Source organism: Anoplolepis gracilipes, chromosome 7, assembly GCF_047496725.1.
Source record: "Anoplolepis gracilipes chromosome 7, ASM4749672v1, whole genome shotgun sequence".
In the NCBI taxonomy this organism is placed as follows: domain Eukaryota; kingdom Metazoa; phylum Arthropoda; class Insecta; order Hymenoptera; family Formicidae; genus Anoplolepis; species Anoplolepis gracilipes.
The window spans coordinates 6,791,071-6,816,293 of NC_132976.1; the positions used below are offsets into that span (position 1 = coordinate 6,791,071).

Consider the following 25,223-nt stretch of genomic DNA (forward strand, 5'->3'; position numbering starts at 1 on the left):
ATCGTCGCCTCGTCGATTGCGTGCCATTAATGACGTCGGTTGATTTTATTATCAGACATATCGCATTGTAAATCATGAAATGCACAACATCGGTGCGAATCGGCGCTGAAACCGTTTGTAAAAAAGAGCAATCCCTAGAAACAGTAATATTTTTGCCTGTTGATAATGCGAAAGATATGCCTGCAGTATTTTAAAGTTTTTTAATTATGCTAATTTTGGTTTTTTTGTATTTCATTATAAAGAAAACGAGAATAAATTTTTATTTAATATTAAAAAAAGAATATATATATATATATATTTATTTATTTATTTATTTATATAACTTTTATAATTTTTTATGTGTGTACGATTTATACTTGGGAAGAGTTTATAATTTTGTTCTTAAATTTTTATGATATTGATTCAAACTTAATTTATTAAATTTACTTTATTTCTATTTATATGCTTTTAAAAGTTAAAAAGATAGTGTTTTTTATTTATTTTAAATATATTTTTTTTAGTCATAAATTTCCAACAAATTCATGAGAAGTTATTTTTTAATTAAAATTTTATGAAATTTTATAATTCTAACTATTAAAAATTTCAAAAGTTTTGCGAATTAACTTTTCGAGGTAACAAAACATATTAATTAAATAAAAATTTTATAATTTAACTAATAGGATATATTTTAAGGATATAATTTTAAGAAATTATTATATCAAAAAAGTCTAAATTTTTTTGTTAAAAGCTAAATAAGCTTGTTTCAAAAAAATCCATAAAGATAATGTATTTTAGAACACTTATGCATTATTTTATATATACGAACTGTATATATCTTGTATTACTGACTACCATACACTGTGACGTCACATCCAGTAAGGCGCATTTGCGTAATTGCACGGTGAACCGCGATAAGAACTTAGGAGCTGCGACAGGTAATGTAAAAACGTTTTGTACTTTGCTTTTTTTCCAAGCCATTTCCTTAGAGCATCCCTGAGCATTTTAATACCTTAGCCCGCCACGATGGCGTCTTAAGAAAGTTCCATTAGCGCGAAAAATTTAATTGACATCGTAGATGCGTTCTTAAGACATCGCAACGACATCGATATAATGTCGCGAAATTATTGTTAACTGACAAGTACAACGAAACAGATCTTTCCGCTTGTAAAAATCGGTATTTAAACGCTTTTTTTATTTAATAAAATTGCATTACAGAAATTTATGAATATATTTGTAGGATTATTTTATTTAGAATTATTATTTAACTACTATTATAAATAATTTATTTCTATTATATAATATATAATAGATTTAACATATTAATTAATACTAAATCTATTCGTAGATTTATTTTACTTATAATTATTACAACTATTATAAATAGTTTATTCCTATTAAATAACATATAATATGATTTACATTCAACATATCAATTCATACCAAAGTAAAAAAATTTGTGATAATTCTAGCAAAGGTATATATTACATATATACATATATTATAAACATTAGTTAATATTTTTGAATCTTCCCTTTTTACAATCATAGAAATATGAATTATTGTCATAATTTTTAATAGCAAATATTTTATATAACTATATGCACATAAATACATTAAGAGACAATTTATATCCCGTTTGCATATATTTACATATTTTTCATTTTTGTATGTATTGTTCGATTAAAAGGTGACGATGTTTAATATATTCAGCATGTGACTAGAATTATGAAAAATATTTTTCGACAGTATAATATTAGTTTGCCGTAGCTGTTTATTATGTTCGATATAATAATTCATAATTTGCAAATTTCGAGGACTGAATATGTATAATGTAGAATAAAGCTCCACGTGCCCGTCGAGGTTTAATCAAAATTAGCTTCCGCGCAAGCTGCCACCAAGAGCTTCAATTAAACGTCACCGATTCAAACGCTCGACGAACGTTCGCTCGTCGTTGGATAGGTCGCAGTTTGATAGATGTGCCCAATTTTCCGGAGCCGATTCACTGGCGCAGCAGGATCCACGTCGATATATTTACTTCTTTTTTCCCGTCTTTTCCCTTTTTCTTTTATCCGTTTTTACCTCCTTTCTTTTTTTTCATTACGCGTGTCTCCGCGATGCACACCGGGTGTCACCAGTGTCAATTCGCACGGAAACTGCAGCTGAAAAATATCTCGCTCTGACCCGTCGATCGTCGACCCAGATGGGAATCGAGTCCTGGGTAGAATCGTTCTCGAGATTGCAGCCTTCAATTCGTGCGTGTCAAAAATTGAAGAGGGTTGGGAGGAAAGGGAGGTTTGAAAAGAGAGTGTACGACCGTCGTTGACAGGTAGACGGTTTCAGATTAAGACAACGCCGTGGCGAACGGAAACGAAAGATATTTCACGGATTTCATAGTGTCGTTGCTATCGCATGTTACTCCTCTGGAGAACAGTTTTTTAGTTTCAAATATTTTCTTACATTGGATTAGACAAGTGTCAGTGAGATATATGTATTTTTGATAATATTTATTCTTATTACATTAATACAGTATATTTAGGGAAACTGAAAATTCTTATATATATATTATTAATAAATTATTTTTTTCCTCTGTTTATTATCTATGTGTTGTGAACACACAGAATGCATAATAGTAATATTTGTTATATATTAATATGGAATAGTCTACATGCAATATTAAAATAATCTATTAATACTATCAATTAAGTTTTAAATATTTAATGAAATTTTATATAATAATAATTTATCAACCGATTGTGACTATCAATTAGGAATTAGTTGCGTTAGTTTAAATTATATTTTGATAAATTGTCAATTACAAAAAAATGAATCATGTAATTATTTGCAATTCTAAATTTATTGACATTGTTATAAATTTTATTTTTAATGAAAAGAACTTTTGAATTTTCTTTTGAAAATTTTTGCGTTAATGAAACCTTTTGTCTAATTTTATATTGATGAGGAATATCAAATAAAATCATACTGAGTTTGTAATTGCGGAGCATGCACAGCTGTTTTAAAAAGAGCAAAACAAATCCTATTGTTCTTGCCGTGACACCAGCAAATATTTCTTAATTCACTCCGCATCGGCGCCGATTTATTTTCATTGGCGCATGCATTGCATGTCGGCGCTCCGACATACTCGTATACTACCGTTGTACATGGAAACTCGTATATAAATCATTTCTATCCACGTGCAGACTGCAATTCACGTCATCGCGATGACGAAACACCACGAATGCATTCTCCCTCTGTCGCGCGAATGTTCTTCATTTCCATGAAAAGAACCAAGTTCCCTAAAATTGAAAAAACTTGGTACTTTTTAAATTTATATTTTCAGAAGTATATTCAAATTATTCTTACTGTATTATAATAATTATATCTTAATTTTTATTGAAAATTGTATTGCAAATGCTGATAAAAGTTGAATTTAAACAGTATAATTTTTTTCGAATAACACAGAAAATATAAGTGTTTAACTTACAAATGATATTATACGTTTTTTGAAATATATTTTTTCTAATATATTCTTTTTCAGAAAATGAATACTTTATTTTGCTTTATCGTAAACTCTTTCAATCTTGTTCTTAAAGATCTAAGGAGATTTTCTCCTGCTTGTTGCAGGATCTTCAGTCGGAAATCGAGACGCACCGAGACGTTTATGCATCTTTGAACGGCACCGGACGAAAATTACTGAGCTCATTAGCGAGTCAAGATGACGCTGTTATGCTCCAACGTCGATTGGATGAAATGAACCAGAGATGGCATCATCTAAAGGCAAAAAGCATGGCAATCCGGTAAGTGTACGAATTTATATTTTTTACACGGTTATTAATTTTTCCTTTATCAATATAAGATTAAAAATTATAAGCAAAAGACTAAAGTGCTGCTACTGCAGTGAATATGTAAGGCGCACAATGATATTTATAACAATGATATTCTCGCTCGTACTATCGCAAAAGACAATTTTCGCGTACGAAATGGCGTCGTAAATCAACATGTTGAAAAAGGCCAACCCGGACTGGCTTTTTCGTCGAAAGAATAACTTCGAAGCGTACGACGCATTCATAGCGCAAAAATTCGTGATTCTCTCGCGCGCGTACAATCTCGCACCTCAATAATTCTTCAAAAAAGAGAGGGAGAAACAGAAAAAATATATACGCATTGTATAAAATCACGAACCGTGACATACAGTGGGGAAAGTTTCGGCTTTTGATATGCGAACAATTTCAGAGATTCTTCTGTAGGATAGGTTAGCAAGGGGATGAATAGTGGGTTAACTCTGGGCTTCCGCGTTCTCAGCATGCCATTCTACTTTGATGGCATTACAGTTACATATTATAATAATATCTACTGTGCAAAACAAAAATAGTCACGTGTGAAAAGAAAGATTGCGAATTTCTAAAGATTTTTATTACAAATTGATTTGTTCATTCGAATTAAAATATTTGTGTGGAAGAGAATGAAAACATAAAGTAATCTGTATTATGACGAATTATTTTTGTGCGTTTTAATAACACCGAAATTAATTCAGTTGTATATTGCAAAATAATTTCGTTATATGCTATTTACAAAATTTAAATGCTGTTTTTGTTCGCGAGTTTGTTCAGTTTGCGTTTGGTTCATAGGAAATCCTCACAGGATTTTCCGGTAGAAACTTCGAGAATTCGTGATCCAATTTAGTCTCAAACGTAGCGTAAACTTCTCTTCGACTGTTCGACTATGCAACCGTGGACTGCTAGAAAGTACATTGAACTTTCACGAAAACCACATCCCAGTGCATTGATGTGATAGTAAAGCTATATAGCTTAACATGTGTTATTTTTATTTTGCTCGTTTCATGTTATGCTCATTCAAACCGGGACATTGTTGAGCACTGAAAGAAAATGTCGAGTGTAAGCTTCTTTGTCGATCTCGATGAAGAGCTTTCGCTGAAATCCTACTAAAATTTATCTGCAGGAATGAGGAAAATTCTTCTTTTCTTCAAAGAAAAGAGAGGAAATATTTATACCTAGATTTGAGATTTTCAAGCGTATACTTCTACCAAACAAATCTCTTACATAGATTTGCTTTGATAAAATGGCAATCTAAAAATGATAGGTATGTGAAAAAAATTATATTACATATACTAGATATTTAATATTTAAGACATTTATAAGAATGTATATTCAAAATAGAATTTTCTTCGTGCTATCTTTTTGATGATTTTTTTATTTTCATTATTATTCATTAATTATTTGCAAGTAATTAAATATTTCCGATACATTACATGTCATTCTTATTTATATTAATTATTATTTAATTTATTCGATCCGTAATACTTATTTAGTTTAGTTTATTCATAATTATTATTCGGTTTATACAATTTTAATATTTATAGCACAGAATCGATTGATCATTAATAATGATCTAGCGATGGATATTGATTGAACGATACAGCCCTTATGACAAAAGACTTAAATAGGTCAGTTAGTACAAAACCACTGAAAATCTCGGCCATATGGCCAATCGATCGATTGACGCTTTTTGAAAACTTTCGCGGCAAATCCATTTCCGAAAACTTTGCCATAGTCGGTCGTAATCGGATTCCCCACGGAAACTTTACAGCGGTGTGTTAATTCTGGGCTTGAACATCGACTCTGAGATCCACTGTAAACTTTGCTCGGACAACTATGCAACGATGCGTTGTTGAAGGGTATCTGAATATTTCCGGGTAGAAAGTCTATGGTTTGATGATGTACATCAGAGTAAAGTTCTATCGATTAGTCAGTAATGTCGCGCGGCTCGCGAACAATTTTAGTCATTTACGTGGAATTTTGATTTCTTAATCAAAATTCATTATCAAATTTTAGGTTGTGTCGCTATTAGTCTACGTTATGGCAGTGTATCGACGAAATGTATTTTTAACAATTCAGCTAACAAAGAAAACAATAATTTGTGACGCTATAAGCTTTATTTAATTTTCTATTTTAATTTCAAATATTTAATATTAGTTTAATCTGAATTTCTGCACACACACACACACATACACTGTTTATGTGAAGAAAGGATAATTTTAAAAAATGTTGAAAAGTTAAGATTGTAGAAATATGTCTTTTTAAAAAGTTATTGTGCATTTTTTGAGAGAAGAGAGTTTGTCCGCTTCTATAAATTATAAACATAAAAGAAACATCGCAGCTTCCATGATATATGGATCTCATAAAATTACAGTAACGAAGAACTATATGGATATATATCTGACAAATGAAAGCAATTTACTTTTTATGTAGTTTTCTTACAGATCTCAATTTTATCTAGTAATATAAACAAAGGAACAGATATAGATAAAAACGAGATTTTTTAAAGGATATTTTTCTTTTAGTTTTATTAAGAGATATGACTGGGATTGAAATTGCCCGCGAACTAGATTATTGTATTTGGATCGAATTTCGTATATTGCTTTGAGCATCGTTGGATATAAGATTATTTAGAATTATTTCAAAGAGATTCATTTATCCTCTTTTTCCCTATCTTGGGGTATAAGATTTATTTGCATATGTAAATAAATCTTTTATCTTATCGAATAAATCTTTTATCGAAAGAAATATTATGGTATCAATTTTATTTTATATCATTAATGTTTTATACATATTGAAAAGTCAGAAGAGAAGAAAATATTTATTTAACCATTTTATTCAAAAATAAATATTTAATGCACATAAAGAGAATATTTAAAGTTATTGTAATAAAATGATAAAATAATTATCCTTTGATTTTAATAACATCGGAAGAATAAACAATCATCATTAAAAAAACGTTTTTTGTACAAATTTATTTTAATTTAATCGCAAGTCAAAACATCTATTAGTAGAGAAAATAGGTACGACAGCATAAAGTCAGCTCTGTTAAGGTCAATTCCGATAAAAGACCGCACAATCAATCTCCATTAATTAGTCCGAATTACGGTGAGAAGCTTAATTACCGAAGAAATATTTGTGCAGGATGCGAACAACGAGAACGTTCTGTATGTATAGGTGGATAGAAGGTTTGCCTACCATATTTATCAGTAGCTCTTCATTCGTTTCCGTCTATCAATTTGTAACTATTGACTGGTCTCTCTCACTCCCGTGCTTTCTGTCTTTATATATATATATATATATATATATCTTTTCTAAATCGTCCTGGCAGCACTTTAGTGGTTATCCCGCAATCAAGCCGCAAATGCCGAAACCGATAATTCGACGAACGATCGTTTTTGGCACAGGATTCAACGAGGTCGGGATACGGTCAATGTTATTTATGGGAAAATTTTTCAGATTAACCCAACTGTTATGGCGAGTGTGCGTGATAGTAGTTTTGTTTTTTTTTTTTACTTTTTACGAACTGAATTAATTATTTGAAAAATTGTCACCACGCATTTGCTTATACGTACATTAAACATGTAACATAAAATATACGATAAATATAACAAATCTTCTTAACTCATCAGATTTCCGAATTTACGCTTTAATGAGAATATGATAGATTATTTAATTATTAATGATATTATTTACTCTGAAAATAGAATTTATACGAGTTAAACGTGAACAAGCGTAAATTAAATTTTAAGCCAATCACTTTCAAATGGACTATATTTTCAATTATTCAATTTAAAGTTTAAAAAATCTTGATTTTTTTGTCATGCCAAATACATAATATTAAATAATTTGAAATTGCGGTACTTTATAATATCTATTGAAATTCTTGCAAATGTTTTGCGCCAAGTTTATGAAAATCTATGATTCAGAGACGCTGTGCGTACAACAGGAATATGCTCTTTACGGACATGTCCAGCTCGAAGTAAACATTGCGATGACTTATCAAAATGCACGTTAAGTGGATTTCGTGATCGATGCAGCCGTCGTTGTCGCGCTACTCTCGACGTAGATTAACGAGGATAAAAGTCCGGTTCGGCCGACTTTTCGTCGTCGTTACATCCGCGCACGAACGATATTTTTTATTTTTCACAAGATACCGGCAACGGCAAGTAAAATCAATACCAAGAGGAGTAATTAGTTACCTCGACACGCACGCAGCCGACGACGGCGACAGCATCCGGCGGTCGGATACGCGGACTTTTCGGACTTGTCCAACATCCGGCGGTACTTTCCCGGCGCGCACCGGCATCCGGACGACAAATAAAGGTTCACGAAACTGCGCGAGTATTTGTAGAGGTGATGACCGACACACACCGTCGCGTCCATCGCATCGCTCTTGTACAGTTCGAATCCCGCGAACTTGTGTAACAATTGCTGGCGCGGTTTATCCCAAATGACCTATTGTTTGTGGCGAATAAAAAAAAAAATTGCACGCAAAAATTGGCGCATGTACAAGTTTCACCTACAAAAATTACGCCGCGCGAAATTATACCGTCGATTTACCGGTGATGCTATACGCACTGATATATTATTGGTTTATTTGAGTTTCGAGAAATGCGTGCGTTTCGAGGATATTTTTATGCCCTATATAAATTTTAAATTCTTGAAACACTGAATTTTATGCATGCTCGATTTGTTTATAACTCTACGATGATAAATAGTGTGACTGCCAATTAATATTTTTTTCCATGGGGGCAACGGGATTGCGAATTTATTTACTGGCCAGCTGACGCGAGATTCAACAGCTCGATGGAAAACACGCTGAAATGAAAAAGGATTCAAGTGGCTGCGAAGCATAAACGTGTCCGCGCTCGATCGGAACGAATTAATATTCCATCGCGCTTCGAAGCGTCGATGTGTCGACGCGAAAAATCCGAAAGGCAGATGAGGACACGCTTGCCGTGTTTGCAAATGAAACGCATTCTCCGCAAGCTCCGAAAGCTCTAGATTTCACAAGATGGCACATTTATGCATACGAGAAGGCAACTCCTACAGACGATGGTAAGACGCTGTGAAGTCTAAGATTTGACATTGCCCAAAAGGTCGTTAACGGGGAGACATGAATCGGGAGGAATAATTATGGATGTCTCAGCTGTTCAAGCAGTCACGTGTATTACTGGCGCGTTTAGATAGTACGCAGTAGTGCGTTCACGCGTGCGTAGCACGCGCATCAAAGCGGACGAAGTTTCGGGAAAGGTATAGCGATGCACATTCGCTATCCTTGCACAATCAAAGATATCAACTTTGAGGATAGTCCGGAAATTCCGGCGAAGTGAATTTCAAGCGGATTGCTCGTCTAACCGCTACAAGAACCGTGTCTTTGCGAACTTACCACGAAGCACAGTGTAGTCATTATTTTCATCGGATTATTTACTGTGCAAGTCTACGTCGAAATAGTTTGCTTTTTTGCCCGAATAATATCGGATTTCCCTTTAATAATGCTGCCAGGATAAGGAACAATCCTGCAATTTATCAGTAAAAAAAGAAATATAATCTCTCTTTGTTTTGTGAGATTTATCGTACATTCAATTTGAGATAAAACAATTATGTAAATATTTGACAATTATACATATCTGGCTATATAAGCAGAGAAAAATCTACATGTACATTCTTAAGTAAACCTTATATTATTGATTTTAAAGAAGATAACGATGTAAAATCGATGGTCTTGATTCTACAAATACCTGCAAGCAATAGATTAAAATAATTTTCAATTTGATTAATGACGTTTTACTACAACCAAAATAACAAAGAGAACTTTATGGATAATATATAATTTCAAGCTAGAGAGAGAGAGAGAGAGAGAGAGAGAGAGAGAGAGAGAGAGAGAGAGAGAGAGAGAGAGAGAGAGAGAGAGAGAGAGATCGCACAGTCGTATATCAGCAACCGTTTTCGCGTGTCTCGCGGGCGGATAAGTCGCGACGGCAAAAACATTCGCCGCGACACACGCTTGATCCATCACCGAACTGAAACTGACAGCCAGATAATCGCCGAGTGATGAATCGCCGTTGAGTCTTATCAGCTGACTCCCCCGTGCATCGACGCTCATTCGCTGGCTTCGAACGAAACAGCAGAATTGCCCTGTATAGTTTGCTTGTTCTTGTTCGCTTAAGTTTTTTTCTTTCTCTTTCTCCTTCTCTCTTAGTAGTAGCAAATCGAAGGTTATTTTTACGCGATATCGCACGTGTGGTCGGGAAGACGTGAGGACGGCGGTGCTCGATATCGAAACGTACGACCGTAGCAGGAAATTTGTTGGAGTCGTTCAACGGACACACGAAGAACCGGACGAATGCGAAGGAAGAAAGAAGGGAGAAAGAAAGAGAGAGAAAGCGGAATCGGTTCGTCGATTTCCCACAAAACTCGAAGCGATGGCGATGCCTTCGTGACCAGAACGCGAGAATACGAGACGGAAAAGCGAACCATACATAAAGATGGAAAGTTGGCGATAATAAGCGAAGGAGGAACGGCATTTATGGTCCTGCAATGGTGTTGAGAAGTTCTGTCATGATATGGTATATGGTGACATAAAAAAACGGATATATCGTTGAATTAATAAAATTGTACTCTCTTTTAAAAATAGAGTAATTTTAAGAACTGTATAAGTAAAGCTTATTAAGCTATACGCAAATTTTTTTCTTCATTTGTCTTTATTTGCATTTAAACAAGAATGATATCTAATGATAGATTATCTAAATTTCTTTCAGATTTATTCTGGATATATAGTGATTATTATAATATATATTTATATAAGTTTTCATTTCTTTTTAAATATATATTATATAATTACACATAAAAATAATACGCATTACTTGCACAGCTGTATACGAAAAGATTAAAAAATGCAGCTGCTCACTTTGTTAATTAAAGATAAAAATTACCTAATCTATTAATCCGCATTTACTACCGGCAACATGCTGAATCCTATTATTCTCGGATTTATACCATAGAAATGTACGGGACACATGACGTTTCCGGTATTCAAAAGCGTTCGCGAGCACGACATTGCGTCGACGACACCAACAACGACGTCGACAAATCTGTCGTGCATCGTCCGAAACTTCCTTCCGGCATTTCCTCTCGTTCCAGCGAGCCGACTGTAACTTATTACCAGTGCCAGTCGGCTCGCTGGAACATATTTCCAACTGGTGTATCGCGGCACGCAGCGATAATGCGAGCTTAAAGTATGATAAGGTGCAGCTTAATACTAATCTCAAGAAGATACCGTACCACACTGGGGTATCGCAGACGGCACCACGTGCTAAATGCAGCGAGCTTTATTTGATATCGTTATGCAAATAACCCAAGATCAGTTTATTCAGAGAAACTGTTAAACGATTCTTTGGAGAATCCATTTATCTTTAAGTAAATTTAATACTTGAACCTCTTAACAAATTTTTGTTATTTCATATTAATACGCGTATAAGGTTGTACATATACCATCATTGATATTATTAAAAATATTTCATATGCTTGTCATTAACAATTATAATTTCAATTATCATAAGTGTAGAATAATATTTACATAAGATACATTTTAATTTAGCAATGTTATGTGCATTTATTGCACTGTATTCATAATAATTTATACGTGTGTGTATATAAACTACGTGTATTTGTGTGAAAATTATATTTATATATATTTGTATATATTTTTTTTATTAATTTTTTTAAGTTGAAAAATATTAAAATATCACAAATGTACTCGGTATTATGAGGGCTGAGAGAATTAACACGTATCCGTATATTAAAGTGTTTGTGTTTAGCTTATCTATAGGACGGCAAAAAACAGCACGAACCCTGTTGGTATTCGCGAGCGCCCTTATTGCCAGGCATTACATTCTCTTCGCGCCAGATGCGACACAACGTTTACTTAGTGACTTTAAATCCTGCGTATGCACTGCAGTACGGGCCGGACAATTTCGTATGAGCACAGGATTTCATTTATGAGGGTAATCGATCGCGAGCGCAGGATTTTCTCCGTTAATCTCGATTTAAAAGCTGATCAGAATACGGTCGAGTCGCGTCGAACCCATTTTACAGATCGTGGAAATGACGTTTTGTTCGCAGAGATGTTAGTGTACTTGGATTATCATTGGAAAGCTTTTTCGATCCATTCCGTTGTTTCGAAAAATCGATGAAAGCATCCAAATAGCATTTTGCTGCAAATTGTTTTTGTATACGCGTGTTGTTTATTCGAATGAGATGTTTTGTTCTTGTGACAAATCGTAATTTACATTAAATAGTCATATTAATTACCGGGACTGTCTAACATTTATGGTAATTATATAACCTCAAGAATCCATAGAAGTAAAATATAGCTATATTCAAATATTGAAATATTTATAAGAAATTATATTAATAACATAATCTATTAATTTATAATATTTTGAATTTATTGTCTCAAATTAAAGGGTGTTTACTCCCTAGAAAAACATGAAAAATCTAGAATTCTCAGAGATTTCTTTTCTATCTGGAAAAATCAGGGAAGTCTCATAGAAGTTTATTGAGATTCGGGGAATTTTTTCGAAAATTTTCTTTTTGATAATTTTGCTCTCACATTATAAACAATCAGCCGTGTGTATAAAACTGGCGTCTTACTTTTTTTATTTTTAAACTGGCGTTTTATTTTCTTTTTTGTCTTTATTTTTAATAGTTTTAGAATTCTTGATAGATTAAACAAATTTCTGGCTATTAAACAAAAAAAAAGGCTTAGTGTCTCAATTTGAGACACCAAGTTCATATTGCTTACTTTGTTCGCTGATTTTTTAGCATTTCTTACCAAATTTTAAATGAAAATTCTACAATAGTTCTACAAAAAGTTCTCTATGCGTAAAAATTATAAGAATATTAAATTATCCGAGATGCTGGACATAAAAGTATCGAGATGAGATACTATCTCTGTTCGTATATATTAATTGTGCATATGTACAGAGAGCATTATTACTGCTTTTATGCATCTTATACATATTAATATATTTATATATTTTATACACGGAAAATGTGCTCCGATATGTGCATAAATTCATGTGTAAAGTATTAATGATTCTTTCTGTACATTCTACAAAGATGATAAATTACGTATTTATTCTATTGTTTATTAATGATTATGTATTTATTTGTGCATGAAAACATTTAAATAATATTCGTAAAGCAATACTCTTACATATATAATGTTTGTATGTATAATATTGAATAAAAATATCGCAAATATTATATATTCTAATTTTTGTCATTACATTTTTTCTATGTAGAGAAATATCATTATTATATTATTTCGCGGAGCAAAGAATAAATTAATACATACAGTGCATATTACGAAAAAACAATATCGCGAATTATTTCTGGAATTATGCAGCATATTCGTACGGGTACGGATTGCATAGTCGCACAGCATCCACGGAGCCAGCCGGTCGAGCCGAATCGAGTCGTGATTGCCCTGTGTCGTCATTTTTGTTAATTTTGACGAGTATCGCGTACAGACGTATATCCAAAGTGAATCAAGATTTAAATTTAGAGACAGGCTATAATCTCGAGATAGATTTATTCCGCATTTATTTGTCGCAACCAGTTTTGTAATCTTCGATCCTGTAATTGCGTCGTTTCGCCAGCATGTTCTCATATGCCGTTGCTTTTGCGCGTATTTCGGCGGTTATTTGCTTGATCGACGAACGTCGCGAGTTTTATAACATTATGAGGAGTAGCCGAGTGTCAACAGATATCCGCATAAATCAAAGGACATGTCTAATAATCGCGAATTTGTCGGAAATGGTGAGGGGGGGAAGGGAGAAGATCATCGCGAACGTGTCGGGAATGTTAAATTGAAGGACGGACGTTCGTTTCATTATACATTAATCCGCGAACAAGTACACACTGAATTTTTGTGTATGTATAAACGCTTTGCAGTGATTTTATTACCATTTGCGGGGCGATATGTAAGCGGGAAAATCCGACCGACAGATTTCGTGTATTAATAAATACGTAATATTCATCGAAATATCGTATCGTGCAAAATGTCATGCGAGTGTTTTGTAAGTGCTTTCGACGGTGTATCAACGAAAGAGAAAATAAGCAGGCTTCTGAAATGGCATCGGTCTTTTTAGCATCAATCAGATAATTTATACGTATGAGGTAATTTATTACGTATTATTCGCGGAATTAATCTTTTATCTCGATTATTACATAGCATATTTCGTATAATTCCATTTGAGTATGTGTGAAGCTGACATCTCACCTCATGGAAACTTATTATTAATTGTTGAGAGTTTTGGTTTTATTTTTAATAGTGCTAAAATTCTTGATAAATTAAATAAAGTGTTGGCCATTAAAAGAATGGCTTATGGAAAAAAATCGGGGCAAATTGAGAAACAACGTAAACTTGACGTTTTATTTTGTCCCGAGCAATTTTTTTGCTTTAATGGCAAAAATTATTCATTTAATTTGTAAAGAATTATTAAAATTAAAAATAAAGCTGGAATTCTCTATAATTAATGAGCTTCAATGAAGTGAAATACCAGCCTTCACACACACCAGTCAGCCAGCCTAACAAATTCCTTGAAAAAAAAAAATACATATATATATATAAAATATGTGTTTATATATTCAATGGCTTAATATTAAATATGAAGTATATATTCTTTGAAATTTTTAAGGACAAAGAACTGAAAATTTTATACAAATAAAAAATGCTTATCTTGTGAAAATTACACAGTTTCTTTTTTATTTGCAAATCTAGCACCTAAAATTTGAGAGGTTCTATGCTTTTTCTTTGTCTGAATGAGAAACATTAGAAAATGTATGTAATAAAAAAAAATTATTTTAGAGAAAGTATTAAAAAATTTTGAAAATATTCTCTTTATTTGGAATTTTGATCAAAAATGTCTCAAAAATCAGGGAATTTTCAGGAAATTTTTTGACAAGATTTGAGTAGACGCACTCTGTTAAAAAGATCGTGAATAATTAAACTGATTTAAAAAAAGACTAAAAATTATTTTTCTTTTTTTCTGTAACAAATGTTAGCTATTAATTTTTCTGCGCGTAATCACAATTCTTAAATATCAGGAACGCACATTTTGTATAACTTTGGATGCTATTATTTGCTCGTTCGAGTATTTTGTTTGTTTTTCTTTATTTCAGTTCTATTTCTCGCGCGATCGCTCATTTTTCACTTTCTTTCACACGAACGCGAGCGTGACTCAATTTGTAACGTTTTCGCAAATGTGCTACATAGATATCCGTTAAAGCGCACCGTTTTACCTTTTTGCTCCCTTGTCTCCGCTCCGGTGTCCGGGTCCCGCGAGAGGAAATTGGCCGGAAGCGCGCGCGCGTAACCGCCGGCGGATCGAGCTATCATACCACGGATACAAATCGCGAACGATTCTACGGGAGAACGGAATTCGATGGGTAGAGCAGGAATCGATGAACGATCCTCTGGCTAGGTCTCTGTATCTCCGTTGAGAGATAGACGGGAAGGCGCTCGTGTTCATCGAGCGTGAACGAACGCGTCCTCGGTGACCCGGCGACCAGGTCAGTTCAAAATTTTTAATTTCCGGCTGGCTGAAGACTCTCCAAAGAAGAGACTCTTTGCTAAGGATGCATCGGGACGCAACATCTGACCAAGCCAGGTATTGTACCGACGATCAAGGTTGACGACAATGGCCGTGGTTTAAAAGAGAAACGAGGTTGGGTGGGTGACTGACGTCAGTCTGTACCAGTGAGAAAACGACGAAGAGAAAAGGGACGAAAGAAGAAAATTTCTGATATCTTGCTAGATGCGTGATTCGCTTAAAGTAGGATTTGTAAAATAAAGTTTTCTAGAGCAAAGAGTCTTCCATCTGCTACAGAGGAACGCACTGACGTCTCTTCTTCTGTATCGTTCATTAGATTATCCATCTAAGATAATTCGGTATATTCTTTTTTAGGATGATGAAAAGTAAACCGATTTAATTTATGCAGAAATTCTTTGAAATAAAGCATGTGGTTTCGCATTTTTAGTTTTATTCACCGTTTACAGAAAATCAGATATTCAACTGTGGTTAGTTTTGATGCGGTTTTCGAGCCGGAAACGTGATCAAAAGCATACGTACAACGCTATGAATGCCAGCTGAGAGATACGCTTTGTACAGCAATCTCACCGATAGCTATATGGATTAAATCATTGCGTAGAGCAAGGAGAATTAAGAGATTTGAATAATCAATCGTAGGAGAGGAATAAAGTGACGCTAATATATATTTAATACGCGTTCTCTCAATCGTCTACATCCCTCACATTTGCTCGATATTATTTGCTTTTGATACTACGCATGTCTATTCCTACTAATATCGCTATAATTTGGAAATTACAAATGACCATGGATGGCTCTACGACCAGTTCGCCACGCGTTGATTTCACATGCATCGATCAGAGACATGATTGGAAATCACACAAGCACGTTATTAATGCGTTATCGCTCGATTACCGTCAACGAGCAAAAAACCTCAAAACCTCTTGAACGTATCCGTGGAATCCGCGACCCAACTGTAAGCATTGCGCTCATTTAACGGGTAATTCTGCTTCCTCTCTCTCTCTCTCTCTCTCGTTCTTGCTCTGGTATTTGCGTTCTCATTAGGAAATGCCACAAACCGATTCAAACAGTTCCGATCCGCCGCCGCGCTAACCCGCAAAATGGATTAACCACATACCTCTTTCGGTCGTTCTGTAATCGATATCTACGGACGGATTGTTCATACAATCAAAAAATGCTCTTAAAGGCGCGATATTAAGTTCGATGTTTCCACGCTAATGATTCCTCGCGTGTTCGGTAGAGTCATTATAAAGGTCTGCAGAATTTTGCTTCTCATTAGAGATCGATACTGACAATGAGAAGTCTGAAGTTTGAGAAGAGTGGATGATAACTTCTTAGTTAGCTTCTTAATTTGTATAGCATGACAAGATGTATTTATTGTGTATGTTTACTGGGAATATAATAATTAATTTTATTATTTCTTTTAAAAGCAAAATACCGAAGTAAAATCTGTTAATTAAGTTTTTTTAATTAGATTTTTTAATTTAGATTTTTTTTAAATATTGAAGTTTACATAATAAATATCCTTTGGCGAAATAAATTTTTCATAATAAAGTTGATTAAACTATTAATTTTGTAATTTGTGATAGGCAAGTGACAATTTTTCTTCTATTTTAAAAACGTATCTCTCAAAATGTCACAGTTTTACCGAATGCACGTATCAAAATCGTCGCTTATCTGATAAAATCGTGTGGAAGGGATAGATATGTAAATGTGAAAAATATCAGCAGAATTATTTCAGCTGTGTGGCCGATTGTGATATACTATACGTGTGGACGTTACAACTCACGGGATCGCGACAAAATATGCGTTATTGTTATTTGTACAAACGCTCGCAACATTATTGCTAAACTCGCTTTACGAGCGAAAAGTTTATATCGCGCTGTCCACGAACGACAATCATATCGACCGTCGAGATTCAATTAAATACATTAATTTTACGGTTTTGCACATCTCTACGATAATTTGCAAATTATTATCAATGAATTATGATATGTGATCAATTTTGTCTGTTTTGTTCGGAAACCTTAGGCAGTTGCAACATGAGTTGCACAATGTTATCTTTTCTTTTAGTCGTCGATTTGTCTTCGGCCATAGACAAATATCTTTGATCTTTCGAATAATCGAAAGGATAGTATTTGTTCGCTAAAATATTGAAAAATATGCGAACCATGACAAAGGTTACGTTTTCCATCTCATACATAATGGATTTGTAACGATACGTGAAATAATACGTGGTACCAATACAGGCAACTGTAAAACAATAGTAAACTCATACGTAAACCAGAGGTTTATCAGAATTGCTACAATAGTGGATTTGGTCGTGTTCTTCAGCTTGCTCGAAACTTGTTTAAGATTATTAGTCTTTTTCGGGACAAACGACGGCAATTTGCAAATTTATCATGTTCTACATTTATATTTTATTTATTAACATTGATAAATTAAATATATACATTAATAATTTCATCCATCCATCATACATTCAATTAATTTTTTTCAAATAAATTTTTTCTTGTTTTTTGTTAAAATGTATTTTTATGAAAGATTTATAATAGATCGAGACAAAAGAAATCTTGCATATCATTCGAAAAAATAATATATAGTGTCAAGATGTGTTCTAATCCTTAGATAATTTACATGTACACAGTGTGTTACAGACGATAACTTCTTTATCGATCTACTTTAAAGGCGTGAAATTAATGTTTTTTTTATAGAGCACCGTCAAAAAGTTTTTCTAAAAATTTATTTGATATAAATTTTTATATAATATTGCGACGTGTCGTGAATAACGAATGCACTCTGCGATGGATCAATGTTGTGGTTCACGATTACATTCTTACAATGATAGAGTTTTCCTAAATATATACGAGATGAAAAGCTAATAATTATTATATATACTAATGATGACATTAGTCGATCGAATAAATTATCTTACATCAATCACTATATTCGTTTCGGTATATATGGACACGCGATTCACATTTTAATCATTGATCCATTTGCATTATCAAGCCGTAATGTTTAATTCTGCGATGAGCGCAGTACAAAGTTACATCTCGGAAATGTAGAGAGAGAAAGAGAGAGCGAGAGAGAGCGACGCTAATGGCGACGTTGTTGCTGTTGTTTATTGTAGAAGTTTGGGCCAGTTTTGCGCGACAAGTCGACCTTACTCAGATTGGGATTGTACCGGCAAATTGTTCCCCCAAGTTGAATTATAACGTTCCGCCCGTTTGTGGCAATTCCATTTGCCCGCTTTATTACGTTAACTAGAACGACAAGGACGAAGACGAGGATGAGACCGATGATGACGATGCCGATGCCGATGCCGATGCCGTTCACGAAGAGCCGCCGCCGGCACAATAGATCAAAGGACTTCATCGAGTGAATATCTGCGTTTATTGTAATGTGGTTTGCCGAGTCGATAACAACTGTACTAGAATCTATCATGAAACAGCGCGACCAATACGAATGCATTTTCAGGAAATTCGGAAATCTCCTCGGAACACAGCGAGTTAGATGTTTATCGGCGTGTAAAGGAAGGATAAGAGGTTAAAGCTCGATAACATCTCTCGTTTTATAAGGGCGACGTGTCGTGAATAACGAATGCACTCTGCGATGGATCAATGTTGTGGTTCACGATTACATTCTTACAATGATAGAGTTTTCCTAAATATATACGAGATGAAAAGCTAATAATTATTATATATACTAATGATGACATTAGTCGATCGAATAAATTATAAGTAGAACATACAATTTATGTCATTGATATGTAGCTTGTATTATGTATTTTCGAATATAATTCAGCGCATTTAATTTAACAAGCAGTTTAGCAATAAAAAGAATTTTCTCGATGATGAATGAGATGTAATAACGGATATTGATATCCATCAATATCCATATTATTACCTTCGTAAGCGCTTTTGTATCGATTAACTCATAGTAATATTTAACATTGCTTTTATGGAAGATGTTTCATTGATATTACATTACTAAACCAAATATTTGTGAGCAAATTTCGCATTCGTCGCTATTTCAATAGTAATTTCGTCTAGAGGCGAAGTTTATTTATAACGCCAACTAATTCAACGCGAACCACATGGCGGGTTGCCGATGTTATCGAGAGATCGATGGTCGCAATGAATTTTGATAGCTCCCTATGGAATCACATTGACTGTCAGGATTTAATACATTTCTCGCTTGTTAGAATAGAATTGAAAAGCGGAATGTATAAAATAAATAGAAATCATATATATTATATAGTCTCTAATTAATCAATGGCGCGTTAATAATATGTCGAAAAATATTAAAGTTGTCTTCTATGGAATATATATATAGTGAGAATTATTTATACTAAATTTTTATCAAGTAACTAGTAATTTTATATGGATAACTATAAATTTATTAAATCAAGATTAATCTGTTCGTATAAATATAATGAATTTCAATAATAGTACGTAAATTTTTCTATTCTATCGAAGACGCACGAACAAAAATATCAAGAATTATACGTAATCTTGATAATATAATTTGATAGTATATTTGATAGTATATGTGCATTTGTATTATTGTACTAATATAAAATTTGATTTAAAGTCACGTTTATGATTTATAAGAAACGTGACCAAGTAATAGATTAGTTTTAAATAATGTAGAGAGTTACTTACAATGTAAATTATGACTTCGTAAACTTGCAATTTTTAGAATATTATTACAAAAAACTTGCAAAATTTTAAAGATTCAACAATACGTCAAGATTGAGTAAAAATAAATTTTCGTAAATCTGAATAATTTTGATTCAGCAGCATAAAGTTCAGTTACATCTTTTTACCAAATGGATTGTCATATGTGAAATGTTATATTATTTTACATTCATAAATTCGTATGCCTTCAAACGATTCGCAGAAACTTACAGCCTTCTCTCGCATAAAAATCAGAATACAATTGAAATCGTATTGTAAATTTCCATGGAGACTATCAGTATTCACGAAAATCTGTCTCTCAATGAATTTCAGTGATTTCAGTAGAGTATAATATAACATTTTCAGATGTGGAACAATATTTTCTCATTACTATATTCATTGTTTTAGTTTAGTTCTATTTTGCAAGTATATTATCCATATAAAAGCTATCACAATTGGCAGGAAAATAATTTTCAAACATTCCGTTTATACACGTTTGCTTTATTTCATTTCAAATCCTTTTTCGGTAATGAACTGCTCCGGATCTACGTCATTTCTGTTATTCGTTAAATAATCCACGTTTATGGACAAATCCGACGTAAAGCTCGAAACGCCTTCCTAATGACTTTCGTGCTTGTTCAAACGTTTTTTAAACGCGTTCGACAACGCGAACGTTTTAAAAAGACCTTTCGAAATTCCGACATTACCGTCGGAAATCTTTTGTAACTCCGACTTATCCCAAATCCGTAAGCTACTAGTGCTACAGTTGCTACAGTGCTTTTTTCCCGATGTGTGCGTCTCACTGTTTTAATTATCTTTAATCTCTCGCTGTGTACGCTAAATTGGGCGATCTCACGTAATCAGAAGTTTTGCCCGCGTTTTATGTCCCGCAATTCAATTCCGTATATATTTTGTTCCTTTTTGAGTTTACCACGTAAATGGCAACGAACTCGAATTATATATCGCACTCTTGCATTCGCGCAATCAAATTTCCTGTAAACTTTGGTAAACACACAATTGTATACGTTTTTCATTGTGAAAATGAGAAAACGCAGTGCCATTATATCTCTCTCTATTGCAATATTGATTTTCTGTTATTATAGAATTTCGTTATCATAAAATTTTCTTTTTACAAGGATCGTATTATTACGGTTTTTCTTTATAAGAAAGGAAAGGTTTGTTAAAAATATTTTATATTTATTTATAATGATATCAAAATTGATTAATATCTTCGCGCGAGTACGCGTTTTCCATATATAAAATATTTTTTTACGGATCGGATTATCCGTTCTATTATTTTCTTCCTTTACGAGAAACATTCGCTTTTCGTCGAGTATGTAGTCGTATGCAGAGAATAACTATCGTGCTAAAGGACTTTTATTACTCGGCAAACAATCGTATTGTTGTCACGCGTAACTTTATCAATAAAATCTTAACGCTAGGGCGTTGTTCATGATTTATTTACTTGAGGCTACAACGGGACTTTATTGAGTGAGTGCGAGATACGTGACGTTTCTTCGGCAGATTTTTATAGCCGCCCAGGAAATTCCTGGGTGATTTATTTTACATCAGCCGGGCACGTCGTAAAGATCGCTCGCTTGCAGGGCAGTGTTCGTTCGCGAACAGGGCGACAGAGTAGTACCACTTACTGAACATTCAATTGAAATGCGATTGCACGAACGAGAAGTATATCTCTTTTCGCGACTAGAGGCTCCCCTGTTTCTGGCAGCCGGACGACGAGCGAAAATAAATGTTCCGCCAAATTCCGCTTTCGTGACCGTAAGATTCCATTACTGACATAGGTCCGACGTACATACTATTAATCACGTGGATCTCGTTTTTTCTCAATTACACGACGATAAATTACTGGTATCTATATAGGTATAAACAGTGATTAATTAAAATTAATAATTTCCAAACGCGCGGATGTATTAATGAATCTTGACGATCTATAAAAAAGTAAAAAATCTATTAAAAAAGGTAAAAAATGAATAGTACTCAAATTGTTAAATATATATAAAATTTTATATTTACCACTGTTTCCTCTCTCTAAATACAATATTATACTTAATAATTTTGTACACCAAGCTTAAGATTTTACTCGCGACAGAATGCTTTCCCTTTTTGTATTATTGAAAAAAAAAAATAAATAAAAGATTTTTTTTTCATCTTTCATCTACATATCACCGTATAAATACATATACTGATTATCGTACAAATATGCTGTCAGATGATAGAAACAAATTTGTACAAACTCGGGTAAACCCTTAATATTAATATTTTTATTAAACTAATATTTCATCTTTAATTTCTAATTTTAACTTATGTCGCAATTATATAAACTATTTTATTCCATGGAGCTGTTCTATTAAATCCGAATACAAAAAGTCAATATATATTCGAAAAGCATGAGCCACTCTATTTTGCAAATTAATTTTCTTCTCGCGATTGCGTCGTGTGAATAAATTTCTCGAGCAAACATCATTCCGCTATTCAGAGTGAGAGAAGTTTATTCCCATGATTCGTCGGAGCGATGAGGACAATTTCTTTCGGTAACCCCGTACCGTCATCCATCGCGCGGAATATCCTTACGCCCTTATCTCCCTGGGAGAAGTGCAATACCATTCGACGTAAGTGTGTGCCTGTGTACAGACACGTACAATGCGTCTGTACGCGCGTTCAAATGGCAAAAGTACGCGGAATTCCGCGAAGCTCTCATCGACGTTACAATAACCGCAATATATCCGGACGCGAAGCTGTTTCTTTGCGATACGAGAACGACGACGATGCCGGGACCTCGGAGAGGAGAAAGGGACTAGGGGGAATTGTTGGACGCGACCTAGTAAGTGGGTGCCGTCACCGGGGTGGCTGCAACAATGGCGAAATATAAATCTAAATCCTAACCGCCATCCTTCCTGCTCTCCTTTTGCCCGCGTACCTCTACGGCACCTTTATCTTCCTCTTTCGTCTATTCCTGCGAACCTCCGACCGGCGACGATGCTCTCCCGGTAGTCGGTGTGCAAGGTCTTTATCCTTGCCCGAGAATTTCTCTTCTATTCAGAACTCCTGGTCTCTCTTTCGCGCTTCCTACTTCTTTATACCGTTCTCATGCCATGTCTCTGTCTTCCGCTTTAATTCGCATTTACGGGCTTCTTTATTTCTCCAACCACTTTGGATTTTATCCGCGTACAAGTCGTTCCAACAAGATAATGGACGACAAGTTAAACAGGAAATAAAATAAGAGGGAATACATCACGAATGTCCCTTATCTTTTTTTTTTTCTACATTCTTTATAAAACGCATTTTTATATCTTTACTACACATTTATAGAGATTTTATATAATTAAATAAATTTTTACAATTTTTTTTTGTTTATTAAGAAGAGAGAAAAGGAGAAGCTATAACTTTATTGTATTTATAATTATTATTTTTTCTTTGCCCGATATCATTTACATAAATCAAATCAACCATCTCTCAAATTTTAGTACAATAAAAAATGAGGATTCGTCGACATGTTTATTGTCATTTTTGTCAGTGTTATGTTTATGTCATATTATGTATAGTGTAAGATTTATGTCTATGAACCCCTGTGAGACCATCTCAGATATCTACGAGATCGTCTCCTAATTCTTCTCTTTTGACTTATCCTCCATCCTATCTGTCTTATTCGTTGCATTGCTCTAACCTCTTTTGCTTCAGTTTCTTTCTCCCAGCGGTACATATCATGAGTACTCATTCTTCTCGAGACCATTTCCTTCGTATATATATTCAGCCTTTCGCGCTCCCACGCCTTTCAGTGATTTCCCACTGGTCTTTCATTTTATTTCGCGCTTCCGGCACTCTCGTCCACTGATATTTACTTATTATTAACAAAACACGCGGGTATTATACCTTATCGCTCCCTTCAATATTTATTCTTCATTCATTTTTGTCGACTTACTACACACCACGTCTCTCGGAAATTTTGTCCGCTGCAAATCTCGCCATTTGCATACTTTTCTTCTCATTTCCTCCATTAAGATATCTTCCTGATCAGATTTTTCTACGCTCTTGCGTTTTTTTGTCCGAAGTTATTCTTATATTCAGTCTATTTCTTTGTCTTAACCAACTTTATTCTTTATTCTGACAAACCATCCTTCTTATCCTCTTTCGCACTTATTAGGGATCGTTCTCTATTCATTCACATCCCTCGATCTTGTCGTCTCTCGAGCTTCTATCTTTTATTTTTCTCACTTTTCATCCCTTCTTTACCTTATTGTCCTACTTGTCTTCTTTCAAAGTCGGTTTATACACCAGCGCTTTCCATCACCGCTTTTTCCGTATTTTTCCAATTTGCCTGAAATCGTTTTCTTTCTCGGCCGTGATCGGCTTTACCATCGGTTTCCTTTTTCCGGCCGCTTTTCTTTTCGGTCGCGCACGGTTTACTTCGTGTCGCGTTGACGCTCGAAAAGCTCGTCCGTTTTAATTTTCTCGGGACTACTTTATTCCTTGTATTTACCTGTTTTATTCCAACCGCGTTTTATCCGCGAGCCATACTCCATTTCTGCTCTCTCGCACTTTTTCAAATTTCTGTTTTTTGATTTACCTTTTCTAGGGAGGAAAATTATCGTCTTCCTCTCTTCTTTTACCATATCGGGATGTGTTACATTCCATTCGGTCTTTCAATCACTTTAATCCTGATCCACTTATCTTAAGTATCCATCCGTTCCACTTATCTATTTTTTCATCGCTACTTTATTTTCACATCATCATTCCTCTCTTCTCGTTCATCCTCTGATGTTTCTTTTGGCGCTAACAACATTAAGGCTTTACATTTATTCTTTCCTCATCCACTTCGCTACTCTACCTTACTAGTCCCTTTTCCTTATTCTATCTCGACAACGACTACCTGTCTGTCCACAACAAATATGTACTCTCCTTACTTGCATTTATGATGAATCGTTTTATGTACTTTTCTCGCCGCTGTTATGCATCATCGTATGAATTTCTTATCACGGCATGAATGTCCATCAACATTTTATGTTGAGAGGATGCAATATCTCTCATTGTTAGATAGATAACATCTACGAATCTATTAGAATGTTTATGGCATTAATTTTGAGATGCGA

General features: G+C 34.1%; 1 protein-coding gene across 10 annotated transcripts in view; it reads left to right on the plus strand.

Annotated features, from left to right (window-relative positions):
• The window catches only part of LOC140667379 (dystrophin, isoforms A/C/F/G/H), a 433,980-nt gene that overhangs the window by 333,691 nt on the left and 75,066 nt on the right, over positions 1-25,223 (plus strand). For 9 of the 10 annotated variants that reach the window (XM_072895255.1, XM_072895250.1, XM_072895257.1 and 6 more), the window contains one exon: positions 3,601-3,773. In XM_072895255.1, coding sequence (XP_072751356.1) covers positions 3,601-3,773 — 173 coding nt within the window. The remainder of the gene's footprint in view (positions 1-3,600; positions 3,774-25,223) is intronic. The other variant, XM_072895252.1, reaches the window with a different exon arrangement.